At 27.3% G+C, this 16,081-nt stretch overlaps 3 protein-coding genes across 3 annotated transcripts in view; 2 read left to right on the top strand and 1 right to left on the bottom strand.

Annotated features, from left to right (window-relative positions):
• The window catches only part of LOC119671037 (putative GPI-anchored protein pfl2), a 52,624-nt gene extending 46,871 nt beyond the window's left edge, over positions 1-5,753 (top strand). Inside the window, exons 3-6 of the mRNA XM_038081527.1 lie at positions 1,580-3,760; positions 3,825-4,077; positions 4,606-5,361; positions 5,431-5,753. Coding sequence (XP_037937455.1) covers positions 2,024-3,760; positions 3,825-4,077; positions 4,606-5,036 — 2,421 coding nt within the window. The 5' untranslated portion in view covers positions 1,580-2,023 and the 3' untranslated portion in view covers positions 5,037-5,361; positions 5,431-5,753. The remainder of the gene's footprint in view (positions 1-1,579; positions 3,761-3,824; positions 4,078-4,605; positions 5,362-5,430) is intronic.
• A 4,572-nt stretch (positions 5,754-10,325) lies between these two features.
• Positions 10,326-12,062, bottom strand: LOC119673103 (probable DNA-directed RNA polymerases I and III subunit RPAC2). Its single transcript, XM_038084337.1, has 3 exons — positions 11,939-12,062; positions 11,575-11,884; positions 10,326-10,356 (listed from the first exon to the last, which is right to left on the bottom strand). The coding sequence occupies exons 1-3, from the start codon at positions 11,957-11,959 to the stop codon at positions 10,349-10,351; spliced, it is 339 nt and encodes a 112-aa protein (XP_037940265.1). The 5' UTR covers positions 11,960-12,062; the 3' UTR covers positions 10,326-10,348.
• A 1,617-nt stretch (positions 12,063-13,679) lies between these two features.
• On the top strand, positions 13,680-15,468 carry LOC119671035 (26S proteasome regulatory subunit 8). Its single transcript, XM_038081526.1, has 3 exons — positions 13,680-14,032; positions 14,100-14,241; positions 14,312-15,468. Exons 1-3 carry the CDS (start codon positions 14,015-14,017, stop codon positions 15,364-15,366), a joined length of 1,215 nt encoding a protein of 404 aa, XP_037937454.1. The 5' UTR covers positions 13,680-14,014; the 3' UTR covers positions 15,367-15,468.
• The last annotated feature ends 613 nt before the right edge of the window (positions 15,469-16,081 follow it).

Here is a 16,081-nt window from a genome sequence, read left to right as displayed (position 1 = left end):
TTAAAAATACTTCAATATGTAATTATTAGAAATTAATATATGTTCTACTATAGGTTTGTTTTGTTTAAGTAGTAATAGTATATATTTACACATATTTTTATATATTTAACCAATTTATTAGAGAATAAGATTTTATTAAACCCAATATATATTTTATTTTATATTATAAAGTAATATGTATAACATATTAAAATGTTTTATTATATATATAAATAAAATCGTTTTGATAGAGAAACATTTACGAAATAAGTTTTATCTAAATCTATTATTTTCTATTGTATTTATGTATCGATGTTTTATATAATCACATATAATTTATTTATATACATGTTACATGTGATATAACGTTGACTTAAAATGTCCTTTATATCACTTAAAATGTCCATTGACATAGTAGGGTTCCTTAATCTGCGTCGAAAATAAGAATATTATATATATAATATTAGTAGTCTTATGAAATCAATGTTTGAAGTGATGGACCAAATAAAGAAATTTGATTCCTCGTTATTTCTGAAATGGAATGCTTTCTGATACTCTATATAGTCATCTGATGATGACTATATTAAAGAAATCAATCAAAAGAAAAAAATATTTAATAAATATTTGGTTAATATAACATATGTATTATTAAAATTCCAATAAATGAGGTCAGGAGTTGATTTTCTATTGCTTAAATTTGAATAAAGAAAATTTACAATATATAAACTCTGGATTCTAAGTATTAATTTGAATTTAAAAATATACTAAATTTCTATTTAGTGAACTTAAAATTTTCAAAAAACTGTTACAATACATTCAAGATTTAAAAATACACTCTTAGAAATTCTCGAATACCTAAGCATTATCGTAATTATTCTTGTTATTTAAATATCAATAAAATTATTATATATCATTTTTTATTTTTATATATTATTATTTATTTTTATATATTATTATTTATTTTTATATATTATTATTTATTTTTATATATTATTATTTATTTTCTTCATGATAATATAATTTTTCTTTTATATATTCTTATTTTTTTATACTATTTTTTATATAATTTTTTTTTTGATTGTATTTTTTTTTTTAATTATTTTTAATTTTTTTTTTTAATTATTTGAATTTTTTTTTTGATTATTTTAATTTTTTTTTTTGATTATTTTTAATTTTTTTGTTTTGATTATTTTTAATTTTTTTTTTGATTCGTTTTAGTTTTTTTTTGTATAATTTTTTTGTATTATGTTTTATTTTTATTATTTGTATAATTTTTTATTTTTTTATATATTTTTTTTTTACATTTTTTTTGGATTAGTTTTTTTTCGTTTTATATTTATTTGTATTTTTTTTTTAGTTTATTTTTATAGTTTTTTTATGTATTAATTAAAATTTATTTATATAAATTTATAATTTTTTTATATTATTTTTTTTTATTGTTTTAATTTTATTTATTTTTATTGTTAAAATTTTATTTTTTTCTATTGATTTATTGATTATAATATTTTCTGTTAAATGGTATTATTTTATAAAAAAAATGTATTTATTACTATTAATTATAATATTTAGTAACAACATTTTTCCTATTTACAATTTTCAGACTGCGTTATACGAGACAACAACAATATTAATTTCTTATAAAATTAAGGAGTAAGGAGTAGAGACTTGAATTTTCTAGTATTTTGGAATGAATATCAAATCAAAGATTTACAACAATTAAAACAAAAAAACCCCAAAAGCCTTACTTAGTGTGTTAAATTATTTTAAATCAAAAATCCATAATAAATAATAAGAGAGCCTTGAATTAATTATAAAATAATTAATAGTAAAAAAAAAATTTAAGAAAGAGAGAAACACTAATGATTAGAAATTTGTTATAAATATAAAAATAAGTTAAGTGCATATCACAAAAACAAGGAAATATATATAGTGATTAATAAGCAACAAAGCAATCATACAAAATATTTTATCAGCTAATAACATACCATTGTAGAGTACGGATAAAAGAACATTAAGCATCGATCGTATCGACAAAATCAATCAGATGTACATAAGCAATAGCACCACTGGTATGGCTGCCATTTTACCACAGAATAAGAATTGCATGAAAACTTTAACAAATGGTGGAAGTAATATAATTGTTGGCAATGTAGTAGGCGCAGCAACACCAACAACTCATATTGGTGGAAATACAACACTTGGTGGCGTAGCAACTCAAATAACTTCAGCAGCAAGTGCAACACTTGGTGGCAATATAGTCTTGCAACAGCAACAACCAACGATATTACTAACGAATGGTGCCACTTCTAGTGTGATTAGTTATCAACAATATCAACAACTGTTAGCTCAACAGCAGCAAGTGCAACATCAGCAACAACAAGTCGTTAGTGTACCGCTTGGCAGTATTGTTACAACGGGCAATGGAGGTTTGACAGTGATTTCTGGTAATAATTCGAATGCTTCAACAACGCATGGTGCTTTCATTGTTGCAACTTCGACTGCTCCAACTGTTACAGCAAACCATAATCCAACAGTTAATGTTAGCAGTTTCCAGCAGCAATTTCAACAGCAGATTAAACAAGAACAGCAGCAGCAACAACAACAACACTTACAGCTGCAACAACAGAATAATGTCATTGCTACAACCAATTTAAATAATATTTTGCAACGGCAGCAAGTGCCAACCTCACGCCCTGCAAATGTAGTTTTTGCTCAGAATGCAGTGTCAACAGCAGCTCCTGTTTCCATTTCAAATGCCACAGGCACACGCTACTTTGCGCAATTCGCCCCACAAACCGCCAACAATAACACCGCCAACAACAACAACAATAACAATCGTACAACTCATTTATTGATAAATCGTAATAATAATACAATTATTGCTGGTAATACCACACAACGTTTGCAGCATGCAACAATTTTAAACAAACCACCGGTACAACGCGTTATCAATACAGCAACATTGCAGTCAATCAAACAACAACAAGTAATTCTAAAGCAACAACCACAGCCCCAACAAGTGTCACTTGCAGTTAAAAGAAATGCTAAACCAATTGTACCTGCTGTATCAGCAGTTAAGTTAGTATCAGTGGCGGCAGGAGCAACAGCAGCATCACCAGCAACTACCGCTGATACCCCAACCGTTGCAACAACCAACACGCCAGCAACACCAATAACTGCACTCACAAATGGCCGAGTCATTACTTCAGTACCAGTTTCAGCAATTAATCATGACAATGTTATACGCAGAAATTCGGTTATTTCTAATAGCTCTGTAGCACCAGTAACATATGCTAATCAAAATTCTTCTACCTTGACTTATACTAAATCGATTGGTTCTACAACGGCTACAACAGGACCAACACCAATACCAAGATCAGTAGCAGCACCACCATCCGCATCCGCATCCGCATCTGCACCTGTACTAGCCTCAGCACCAGCCACAGCACCAGCACCAACTCCAATTTCTACATCAGTTGATAGTGCCGCTGCTAACATCAAGCGTGAAGACATAAAACCTGGACAAGAAAATACAGACACAGCAGCACAAACCTCTGCAGAACAAGAGGAGCCGGAGGTAGACATTGTTATTAACAATGTTGTATGTTCGTTCAGCGTTCGCTGTCATTTAAATTTACGCGAAATAGCTTTACGTGGTTGTAATGTAGAATATCGACGTGAAAACGGTATGGTCACTATGAAACTTCGCAATCCATACACAACAGCATCTATATGGTCTTCTGGTCGCATAACATGTACTGGTGCTACTTCTGAAATTCAGGTAAGTTTAAAATAGACTATATAACCATTATGTTATATATAATGTATTGCTAAACTAATTTCAGGCTAATGTTGCTGCTCGCCGTTACGCTCGTTGCTTAGAAAAGCTTGGTTTCCGTGTACGTTTCTCTAATTTTCGTGTTGTTAACGTACTGGGTACTTGCAGCATGCCATGGGCTATTAAAATCGTTAACTTCTCTGAAAAACACAAAAAGGATGCCAATTATGAACCTGAATTACATCCTGGAGTTACCTATAAGTTGCGTAATCCAAAAGCAACCTTAAAAATTTTCTCAACTGGGAGCATTACAGTAACTGGTAAATATATATAATTTTATATAATTTTATAACCACATAATATATATTAATAATAGAGCAATTTTATGGGTGCTTTATTAAAAAATAACTGGTTTGTTTTTTTTTAATAGTTTTTATTTTATTCAAAATATTTTTCGATATTTTAACTTGTATCTTCTGGAAAGTGTTTTCCGACTTCAAATTCGCAGAAGATGACTTCCGAAGATAGTCGAAGATAATATCGGAAAGTAGTTTTAATAAAAAGCCCTTTGACAAAAAAAACAACACAATTGGGTTTGTTATTTAACATAACCAATTAGCCAGCCAATCAGTGGTATTATAGTAATGGTAATATATTCAAGATCTCAAGTCACGATTTCGGTAATCGAGTAACATAGTACAATTCGAATCGCAACAATAAAATAGATATATACCGGCTTTGTACTATTACCGCGGCACTTACTTAAGATCGTTAAGTCTCTAACTATATTATCAAATCGGTTATCGATACATTTTTTTTAATTTGGTTTTAATTTTATTTCCTTATAGCTGCAAGTGTAGCCAACGTTCAAGCGGCCATTGAGCACATTTACCCACTAGTACATGAATTCCGTAAAAAACGTTCACCAGAAGAGCAAGAGCAACTACGTCTTAAACAAATGAACCAACGTAGTCTTGAAATTCCTGACAATAAGCCGTTAGAATCCCGTGTCTCTAATATGAAAGAAGCAAAAAAACGTGTTTCACAACCACCCATCAGTGATATTGATGTATTAGCATCAAAGAAATTTATTCTCGAGTCGGGGATTGCTATAGACAAATGTGGTAAAAATCCCATTAAACGTTCACCATCCGAGGAATGTTTAGTGCTCTCAACTTTTGATGATTTAATTGAAGGGCCGGAGGATGAAGAATATGAAGACGACGAAGAGGATGATGAAAATGAAGATGATGATGTAGATGAAGATATAAACTTTTAAATTATAAACAACAAAATGAAATGTTAAAATTTATTTAGTCAACACGAATGCAACACTCCTTTTTTTTCTGTAATCAAGTCAGAAAATCAATCTACACATTAACATTCTTTTAAGAACTAAAAATATGAAATATATATTAAATTAAACTATTCCACCTAAATTAAGGTTTCCTTATGTTCTTAAACAAATAAATATAAATTGAGTGTTTCAATTCGGAAACTCTAGACAATTAAACTGAACATATTAATTCTTTTTAAAAACATTATCAATCTACATATAATGGTTTAGAGAGAAATGAGCCAAATATTAACAAATTAGTTCTAAGGTGAGTTCAAAAATGATTTTTGTTAGATTTATTTTTTAATTAATTTTTCTTATCAATTTTCCTTTTCAGATATTTTTTAAACTGCTGTACACTTTTTCCAATACGAAAAAAAAAACAAAAACAAGAATCTAAAACCAAAACACAGCAGGATAAAATCGCAGCACATCTTAAATTATTTATTATTATTATTTGTTGTGCTATAATTTTAATTATTAATTATTTTCATTCACTGTAATACTTTTTTCATAACTTATTTCTCTGTATTTCGTAGCAATTACTACTACTATATATGATATGTATATATTTCTTTATTTAAACTGGTATAACATAATTTCTATTAATTCAAATCCTGATATTAATTTCCACATCGATTTAAACAAATATATGAAAACCACCGGAATTGAGAGAAAAATAACTTCATAAAACATATATTGTATATATGTTTTTAAATTAAAATAACTTAAATTTAAATTCTTATTATAATCTTTATTGTTAATATTATAATTAAAATATTTTATTATTTTAACTTGTTGAACTATTAGTTTATACTATAGTATATCTGAAACAAGACGTATTAGTTAATTTCAATAATTTATATATGAATTCTTTTTAAACACATAACAAAATAGTTACTAATTCAAGATTATTAATGTAATATTGTGTTTAATGAGAAAAACATCAAATTTTATTTACTTTTTCTGGTCACTAAGAAACCAATAACAGTTTTGTAAAAATATAATAATGTAACTACTCTAAAAACAGTTAAGTCCTGATTGATAATACTTTGTTCAAAAAAAAAATGGCGAAATTAATTCTGTTCTAAAGTTTGTAATTTTAAGTTATTTTATTTAATTTAAAAACTTTGTTAAAAAATAATTTTGTTGCATTATTATTATTATTATTATACTTTTTAATAAGATTGTTCCTGTTTTAATTTTTAAAAGTATAGAAATATTTTAAGTTATATATAAATTTATATACAAACAAATAATGAAAGCAATAAGTATAATAAATTTAAGCAAATTCAATATTAAGTTTAGAATGAAAAAAGTATTTATGAAAATATAACATATACATATAAAAGTACATATACATTAAAAAATATATACATATATTCAAATAATAAGATTATTTAAAAATCAGAGAAAAACATATAAAACATAAAATATGCTACTACAATAAATATATTCAGAAACGAAAGAAAGTAAAGAAATTAAACTCGAATTATATTTTGTGTTTAAATAAAATAATAATGTTTAGAAAATCCCACGTTATGTTAAGTATGCATTAAATTTAAAAATAGAATGAAGTCTTACCAAATATAACATATATATATATATAAAATAAAGTTTTAAATTATGTGCCGATTTAAAATAGTTTTGTTAATTAGATTTATGTAAAAATTTTTTATAGTGGCACTTAAAAAAAAATTAAAAAAGTTTTAAACTTAAAAAACTGATTAAGTATCTAATGGGTTTCGAGATAATTTTTTGATTGAAATAAAATAATATATATATATATATAAGTCAATAATAATAATTGTCAGTGGTATTTATTATAATTATTTATATTTATTAAGTAATACTGACTAATAAAAGCACAATGCAATGCTTGTCATTCTGTATAATAGAAAAATGATTTACAAATCATTATCACCAAAAGCTTATTTAAGATAAAAACTGATATATAAGTTAATTATGTTTATAACTTCTACGCATACATCTATATTTAATTTCACAAATTTAGAAATCAACAATTTAAAAATAAAAAAATTAAATTCTTATTGAACAATTAATTTAAAACTATTAAATAACAAAAGCTATTTCTTTTATAAAAAGTTATTAATTTTATTGACAATTTAAAAAACAACATTCGTCAAGAACAAATTTATAATTGAATTCTTATTTATACTCAGTATATTTACATATATATGCATAAATATATATGCATATATATTTTATCATATCCATTTAACATTTTATTTGATTACTATATTTTCTGAAGAGAATAAAACTAAATAATGTTTATAATAATTTTATTTTATTCTTATTTGTTAGAATTATCAATAACACTCATATCTTAAATTTCTTATACATAATCATTTGTTGGTTGATATAATACTAATATGATGAACATTTTGTAAAACATACATATAAACATAAACATAAACATAATTTCATTTATTTTTTAATAAATGCCTATAGGGAACAAATATCTTTACATATAAAGAATAAAATAAATAAAACTGATTTTTTTCTTGTATTAAAATTAACAAAAAATAAATATATATTGAAAACAAAGAATTATCCTATACAATCTTAAACAAAATTGAAAAGTAAATGATTGTTAAAAATAAATAAATATTGTAAAATATTTATGCTAATAATACAAAAATTTATAATACAATTGTAACTTGTATTGCTTTTGTAAGTATGGAGAGAACCTAAACATAACTATTCAATTTGAATGCAACTAAATGAACTTATTTTTAATACTTCTGTGTAGTATAGTTAATATCTAGTATTGTTCAGTGACATTATATACATATATATTTTTTTTGAAACACTTTTTTATAAAAGAATATATAAATACAAAAATATCAACCTTGTTAAGAACTAAATTTTCACACTACGTTATAAAATGGTTCTCTTAAAGACATAAAATTACAAAAGTTTGCAAAAGTATTTTTATTTTGTTAAAAAAAAATGTAAGTTGCTTAAAGACGAAATTCTAAATTAATAAAACATTAATAAAAATATATAAAATTGATGAAATTAAAAAACTGCCTTATATTAGAAGCAAAGAGAATAAAAAATTGAATTATTTTTAAAAATTACACAAATTACAATTTTTGTTCATATATATATATATATATAACTATATATATATAACGCTAAATATATGTATAATAAACATATAGAAGCTTGCTTTATTTTTATATAAAATGTCAATTGCATCTCATTAAAAAATTAAATTAAAATAAATAAAAGTGTTTTAAAAATTATTAATATATAATATAACAAAATTGAAATGTAATAATTATTTACAAATTTAAAGTGGGAACTTTTTGTTTAAGTGCTTTTTAAATTATTAAAAAAAAGAGATGAATAAAAAGGAATTCATGTAACTTATTTATGTAATATCATTATATAAATATGTATTACTTTTTCTTCGTTTTGCCGTAAAGACTGCATTATACCAACCAATTAAAAAATAAATGAAATAAGCATACATATATTGTAATACTATTGTTATAATTAATTAATATTAAAATGAAGCAAATTTAAACAAAAAGAAGTGATACATGAAAAGATATGTATGACAACATATATATAAATTTATATAACAAAAACTTCCTTTCAAAGAAATAAAATTACATAAAACTGTTTAATTTTTTTTGTTTTTTATTTTTGGCATATGTTGTAAGGAAGAAAACTATTTTATTACAAAGTTTAAAAACTGATGAACAAGATGTAATGAATTAAAACCAATATAATTGATTTCATATTATGTAAAAAGTACTAAATCTAACATTAAGTTATAATGATACAATTATATTTAGTGAAATAATATAATTAAAAAATTAAAATGTAAACTAAAGTTTAAAATTCAATAAGCTGAAAACTAAAATTATTGATAAGACGACAAATCCTAAAATATTCATTTAATTTAAAATAAAATATATTAAAGATTTATTTAAAAACTTTTTAATCTCTTCTTATATAAATATAAGTTTTCTTGTCCGCTTCATTACAGAAAATTTTAGAAATTTATATCAAAGAAACTAAATATTTCTTTGATGTAGCGTTTTCAAAAAACAATATTTAAGAACAATTTGAGTGAATTGTATTCGTACGGTCAAAGTCCCCAAGCACAATCTCTCTTTTTATTGAATTGTTTTATGAATTTATCAAGCATAATTTTAATATCAATTTTTATGTATATTATCTGAAATTGGTAACTTAAATTGATGGTGTATTGATCATTATTACCCAACACTGCTACTAAATGAATTCTCTGAATTTCTAATGATCCATTGAGTAATTGATTGGATCTTATAAAGCAAATACATGCAACAGAATCGCAATAACTATACAAAATAAATAGGTGGTCATTGTGTATCAGTAAACCGATGATAAACCATGCAACAGAATCGCAATTACTATATACTATAAATAGGTGGTCATTGTGTATCAGTAAATCGATGATAGCTATCACCCTAGGGTACAAATTAAAATCAAGATTAACGATAACATGTGGGATAGATGTGTAATTAGCACACACATTAAAGATCGCTGTGTTTATGCGTAATTAATAAGTAACAGAACAATTCTTATTGCAAGTGGAAGGTGCTTTGTTGGATGAAAATCTGTTTACAAACTTTTTTAGATATAACCGTTGCCTCGGCGAAGAAAAATTCTTGCCAATATTCGACACCATTGATGTTATCTCCATTGCGGTAAGTACTGGTATACTTATATCACGAAGAGGAAGATCGGCGTATGCACCAAGTGAAGAATGGCTCTACTATCTTTGATACCATTTGAGTACCTATATGTGTGCCGTGCTTTAAGTTATTCTCATCAGTGGCATTTTTTAAGGTTATAGAATATTAATAAACATTAAAGACACATATATTAAAACGTTAACTTATGATACTTTCATCAGTATTTATAAAAAAAAAAGATCGGTTTTTTACTTGGAACAAGCATTTTTCAGTATCTTAGCCTCACCATAAAAATCTAATTAAAATCAGACTGGTGTCTATGTAAGGGCTTGATAAGGAACGTGTGAACCGTGTTTATATATCATAAAAGTTTTTGTCACACACTTTGAGGAAATATATCACGGTGAGTTAATTTTTAACTTAACAAAATTACGTTTAAATTTACAAAATATACTATATATACTTTTTATTTGATTTAAAATTAAAAATTGTATATGACATTATTAAAATATAAAAAAGATAACGAACTTAATTGTTTTATTAACTATTTAACCCTCTAATGCCCAGCACCGCCTCAAGGCGGGCTTTATAAAAACGGCTATCAAATGCTTATTTGGTTATATTTTTAATATTTTTTTGATATCAGGAGTTAGATAAAGTGTTATATTTTATTAAAGTTTATAACGTGTTTAAGTATTCTGTTCCAATTTATGTTTATAACTGTGTGAATTGAGAATTCACTTCATTTAGAGCAAAATAATTATTTTTGAAGAAACATGATTTTTTTATATAAAAAACTTACAATTTAAAAGAGTTTGATTAAAAAAAAAAAATACAGGTAAGTAGATGGAAGTATTTTCTTTCAACTAGAAAGAATATTGTTTTCATTCCGTATTTATAATGTGCTTAAATTCGTATATTCCTTAAACCGTCTAAAGGCGGGCCTGGGCATTAACACGAGAAATAAATTGCCCTGCCATAATACATGAGTACAAAAAACACATGGGAGAAGTAGATTTGATGGATGGTTTGATTGGTCGTTACCGTATTCGTATGAAAACGAGAAAGTATGACGATGGTAAATGCATATATTCTTTATCATCGTTTGCATGGAAATTCAAAGTACCAACTTCCTGATTTTCGTACTGTAATTGCAGAAACCCTCTGTAACGTTGGTCCATCTGATACTCAAAAACGTGGTCGACCACCTTTGAATACACTACGACCTAAACCAAAGAGGGCATATATTCCCCCAGCCGATGTTCGTTACGATGAAACAGGTCATTGGTCTGAATTTCTTGATAGATCGGGCAAAAAAACTTGTAAAATGGTTGGTTGCAACTCACAAAGGCAAGCTTTTTGCACAAAATGCAAATTAAATTTGTGTGATTCCACAACAAAGAAATGTTTTTATAATTTTCATAAGTTTTAATTTTTATTATTATTATATTATTTATTATTATTATTATATTATTTATTATTATTATTATATTATTTATTATTATTATTATTTTATCATTACTAATAAAGACTGCAACCAAAAAACAGAAATATCCATTTGTTTTACTCACAAAAGTCAGCATCCTTTATTTGTATTTTTATACGCCTAAATGCCCAGGACCGCCTTGAGGCGGGCTTGACTTTTTTTCGATTTACAAGACAACGAGACATCAGAATGAAAAAAGGACTTTGGATTCGGCTTTTTTGACCTCAAATTAATCTTACCTGATTTTTTCAACTCAAATAAAAAATGTGGCATTAGAGGGTTAATGAGGAACTGCTGGGCATTTTATTACTGTTTTCAATGAAAAATTGGAATTCAGATTCAAATGTTTGAATGGTATGATCGCAGATTTTCTGTAGCTCTTCCAGACCACGTCGCAATATATCTATTGCTCTCACTCCTCTCGCCTGTATACGAAAATGCATTTTGTTTTCGGAAGGATGTGGTATTGTGTAGCCACAAAAATCAACTTCATCATATCTGCATATTATAGATTTTAATGGATTGCCTAGCGTATGATCTTCATTGGTAAAAACAAATGTTCGCGATCCTTCTTCTGTGTCTCCTGATAACTAAAACAAAATATCTTCAGAAATTATAAGAAAATGGTAATTTAAAATAATAACCTCTGCTAATGCAATCGGCATGTTTTTGTCATATATAAATAAAACGAATGCTTTTGATAATATAACGAATTTATTAAAATGCACTTATTAAAGAACGTCAAATAAATAATCGATCTTTCAATGCCAAAACACATGGAAGTATTGCCAGCGGTAAATTTTAAAAATATTATTTGTTTGAGAAAATAAGTCGGATGTAGAAATTATTAAAGACATCAAAAAGATAGAAATTGACATGAATTCCTCAAAAATCGTACTACAAATTGAAAATTAGGTCTGTTCCATGAGCTACACGTAGTAATTTTGAGTAACACTGTGTATACACAAGTGCGTTCTACCAACGAATTTTCGATTATATGAGATCATCTAAAAGAGCATAACATCCCTGTCGAAAATTGAAAATGCTACACAGACTTTACTCTTACATTTTATTTCAAGTAAAATTTATGTTGTTGGGTGAATCAGCTGTTTTGGTTTGATTTTAAATTTTTGAATTTTTTATTTGTGCGGCACTGGTGTTCTCACAAGACTTTACACAAAGCTGTTCCATGAAAATCTGTGCAAAGAGCGTAATTTGGCACTTTAATTTGAGAGCGTAATTTGTGTTACGCTCTCAGTTCGTACTTTACTTGTGTTTTACTTAAGTTTTACTACAAGTAGCTAGTCGAACAAATCTATTAAAAACGTATATGCAGTTCTAAGAAAAATCTCATTTAGTATATTTGCAGGTGGCTGATAATAAGTTACTTCACTTTATGTGTTCTATATCATTAGTTTTATATGGCATTTACATTGACCGAAAATGGCTCATTTTGAATGAGTTATTTGAAAGTGTTTACATTCGTTGTAATTTGTTTGTTCTCATTTCAAACAGTTGATTTTTCAACTTGGCTGTTGATTTGATTTGAAAATGTTGCATGAAGGTTAAATATACCTTCAAACTCTAAAATATGTACTGAAAACATATTTTTGAAAACATATTTTGAAAACATACTTCAATTAAACACTTTTTGGGAAGTAGAAGTTCTAAAAAGAGGTGCATCGATTCAAGAAAATGCCACCACCAGACATTTGTTTACCTTTTTTTGTAAATATGTCAAAAACAACTTTCCCAAACTGTCAAAATGTAATGAAGAGCTTGTATTTAGGGTATGTTCAATGTATTATTTTGTATGTGGAACATATTTAGAACGCATTCGAACGTCGTTGGAATGCATTCATACAGAATGTGATGGATCGCATTCGTACTTGAAATTTTGTATACAAGAGTGAGACATTCGCTTTTCATTTTCGATTTTTGACCAAAATGAGCCATTTTCAGCCAGTGTAAATGCCGTATTAAGCGAATAAATTTATACAATTCATTTAGGGCGTTTACTATATGATATGATATGTTGTTAAACGCATTGTAATTGTTGTTGCATTTGAAACAAACGCTAGTATATGGGTTACAATCAGAGCATGAAGTTAGATTTAAACAGACAAATTCTACTACTAGTTGGATTTTCAATTGGTAAATCTGGATTCAATCTAGATTTATCGATCTCGAGATATTAAGAGTTCTAGGGTGTGCAAGTTCAAGTAAATTAGGATAAAGTAAATTAAAATTTCCTAGGGATTGTTTGTACTGCACTTACATAAATATTTATTTATATATTTATTGCCCTTATTTATTTTTGGTTAAAAGTTTTCAAATTTATTTATGTATTTATTAAACATCTTATAAAATTTTCACAATGGTAACACCTAATTTTCTTAATTTTTATCTAATTTACCCTATTCGAAATTCTGGTATATACTAACATTACTGCCGTACCGACATAATTTACTATTTCTCTTAATTTACCATCAATTTATTCGAACTCGCACATGGTCTTAATAGAAGGTATGAACCTTTTGACACACTACATTTGAAATTATTATTGGCAATACTGCTGCGTTCAATTTTGTCGAGTCAACATTGACAGTAGGAAAAATTTGTTTGTCATTTTGTAAGGCTGGGAGATTTGTGGATTTGTGGAAGTATAAAGTTTGAACTAATTTATTAATTGAATTTGTGCTTGTATCACACAAAATACAATGACTGTTTCAAATCGAGTAAGTTAATTTTTTTTTTAATTAAATGAAAGTTCAGTATAATAGTTGACTGCATTTAAAAAAATAGATGGAAGTTGATGCCGCCTTGAAAGGTGAAGGCTTTCGTTCGTATTACATACAAAAAATAGAGGAACTGCAATTAATTGTTGCTGAAAAAAGTCAGAATTTACGACGTTTGCAGGCTCAACGTAACGAGTTAAATGCTAAAGGTAATTAAATTTATTAAAATAAAATTTTAAAAAATTTGCAGATTAAATTAAGATTAATTTTTTATATTAGTGCGCATGTTACGAGAAGAACTGCAATTGTTACAGGAGCAGGGCAGCTATGTGGGCGAGGTAGTTAAACCGATGGATAAAAAGAAAGTTCTTGTTAAAGTTCATCCAGAAGGAAAGTTTGTTGTTGATTTGGATAAGAATATTGATATTAATGATGTCACGCCAAACTGTCGTGTTGCACTGCGTAATGAAAGCTATACTTTACACAAAATTTTGCCAAATAAGGTCGATCCTTTAGTATCACTTATGATGGTTGAAAAAGTTCCGGATTCAACTTATGAAATGGTTGGAGGCTTAGACAAACAAATTAAAGAAATCAAAGAGGTGATTGAATTGCCGGTCAAGCATCCAGAATTATTTGATGCGCTTGGTATTGCACAACCCAAAGGTGTATTGTTATATGGACCTCCAGGTACAGGTAAAACACTTTTAGCACGTGCAGTCGCTCATCATACAGAATGTACATTTATTCGAGTTTCTGGTTCTGAATTGGTGCAAAAATTCATTGGTGAAGGATCACGTATGGTGCGTGAATTATTCGTTATGGCACGAGAACATGCACCGTCTATTATATTTATGGATGAAATCGATTCAATCGGCTCGTCACGTATTGAATCTGGTTCGGGCGGTGATTCAGAAGTTCAGCGTACTATGTTAGAATTGTTGAATCAATTGGACGGATTTGAAGCTACTAAAAACATAAAAGTTATTATGGCTACAAACAGAATTGATATCTTAGACCCTGCTCTGTTGCGTCCTGGACGTATTGATCGTAAGATTGAATTTCCTCCACCAAATGAAGAAGCTCGTTTAGATATTCTCAAAATTCATTCGCGTAAAATGAATTTGACCCGCGGCATTAATTTGCGTAAAATAGCGGAACTTATGCCGGGAGCTTCTGGTGCAGAAGTTAAGGGCGTTTGCACAGAAGCTGGTATGTACGCATTGCGTGAGCGTCGTGTGCATGTTACTCAAGAAGATTTTGAAATGGCTGTCGCTAAAGTTATGCAGAAGGATTCCGAGAAGAACATGTCCATTAAGAAATTATGGAAGTAAATTTCAAAACTTTTATATATTTATACACCGAGTATCATAAAATGATTATTGATTTGTAATTGAATTATCATTTCTTGGATCTTCACAATTAAAAATTAAAAACTTAGAATAACATTAATGTTTTTTGTATTTACATATTTTTTGTGAGAAACGCATAGTTAATTTTTTTTCTATTAAAAGCGGAATTCAAAAAGGTATTTATCATTACAGCTGACTTTAGAAGAGCATCAAATTGGAGTCTTCACGTACCATGTCCAGGCTGCAGTAGCGAGTGTGTTCAGAGGATCCATCAGAGGATAACAATTTGAGAAATCGGTTTTTGTCATTGAATAATTTTTGGCAATGAATTTGCATCGTAGTTTTCTAATATGTTATAATCCGAAAGCAGGGTGGTCTAACAGGTACTGCAACACTTGCAGAGTAGCAGTAACATCGTTGTGTATTAGATTAATTGTTGGTTTCTAATATTTAGATCTTATATAAAGTTATTACAGTTGTAGATGATTTTAATTTATATAAAAAAATGTTTTGTCTCAAATATTTTCGCAACATACCACAGTAAGAATCTGTGGGAAGATTGACTTTGTCTCAGACTTACTCAGCATCAACTAACCATTGTGTTCGCAAGAAAAAAGGGATCAAGTAAGATCCAATAAAGCAAAGGACTTATCTCGGCTTCAACAACAAAATGTTTGCAGAAGTTGAATAAATTTGA

This window comes from Teleopsis dalmanni, chromosome 1, assembly GCF_002237135.1.
Source record: "Teleopsis dalmanni isolate 2A chromosome 1, ASM223713v2, whole genome shotgun sequence".
Classification (NCBI taxonomy): Eukaryota; Metazoa; Arthropoda; class Insecta; order Diptera; family Diopsidae; genus Teleopsis; species Teleopsis dalmanni.
This window is presented reverse-complemented; position numbering and strand designations above follow the sequence as displayed.

Excerpts from the sequence above, each read along its gene's own strand:
- LOC119671035 (XM_038081526.1), top strand. Across the intron at positions 14,242-14,311 it reads TAACGAGTTAAATGCTAAAG|TGCGCATGTTACGAGAAGAA; the intron begins GTAATTAAATTT and ends TTTTTATATTAG.
- LOC119673103 (XM_038084337.1), bottom strand. The coding sequence starts at position 11,959 with ATGCCGATTGCATTAGCAGAG. Across the intron at positions 11,885-11,938 it reads TGCCGATTGCATTAGCAGAG|TTATCAGGAGACACAGAAGA; the intron begins GTTATTATTTTA and ends ATTTTGTTTTAG.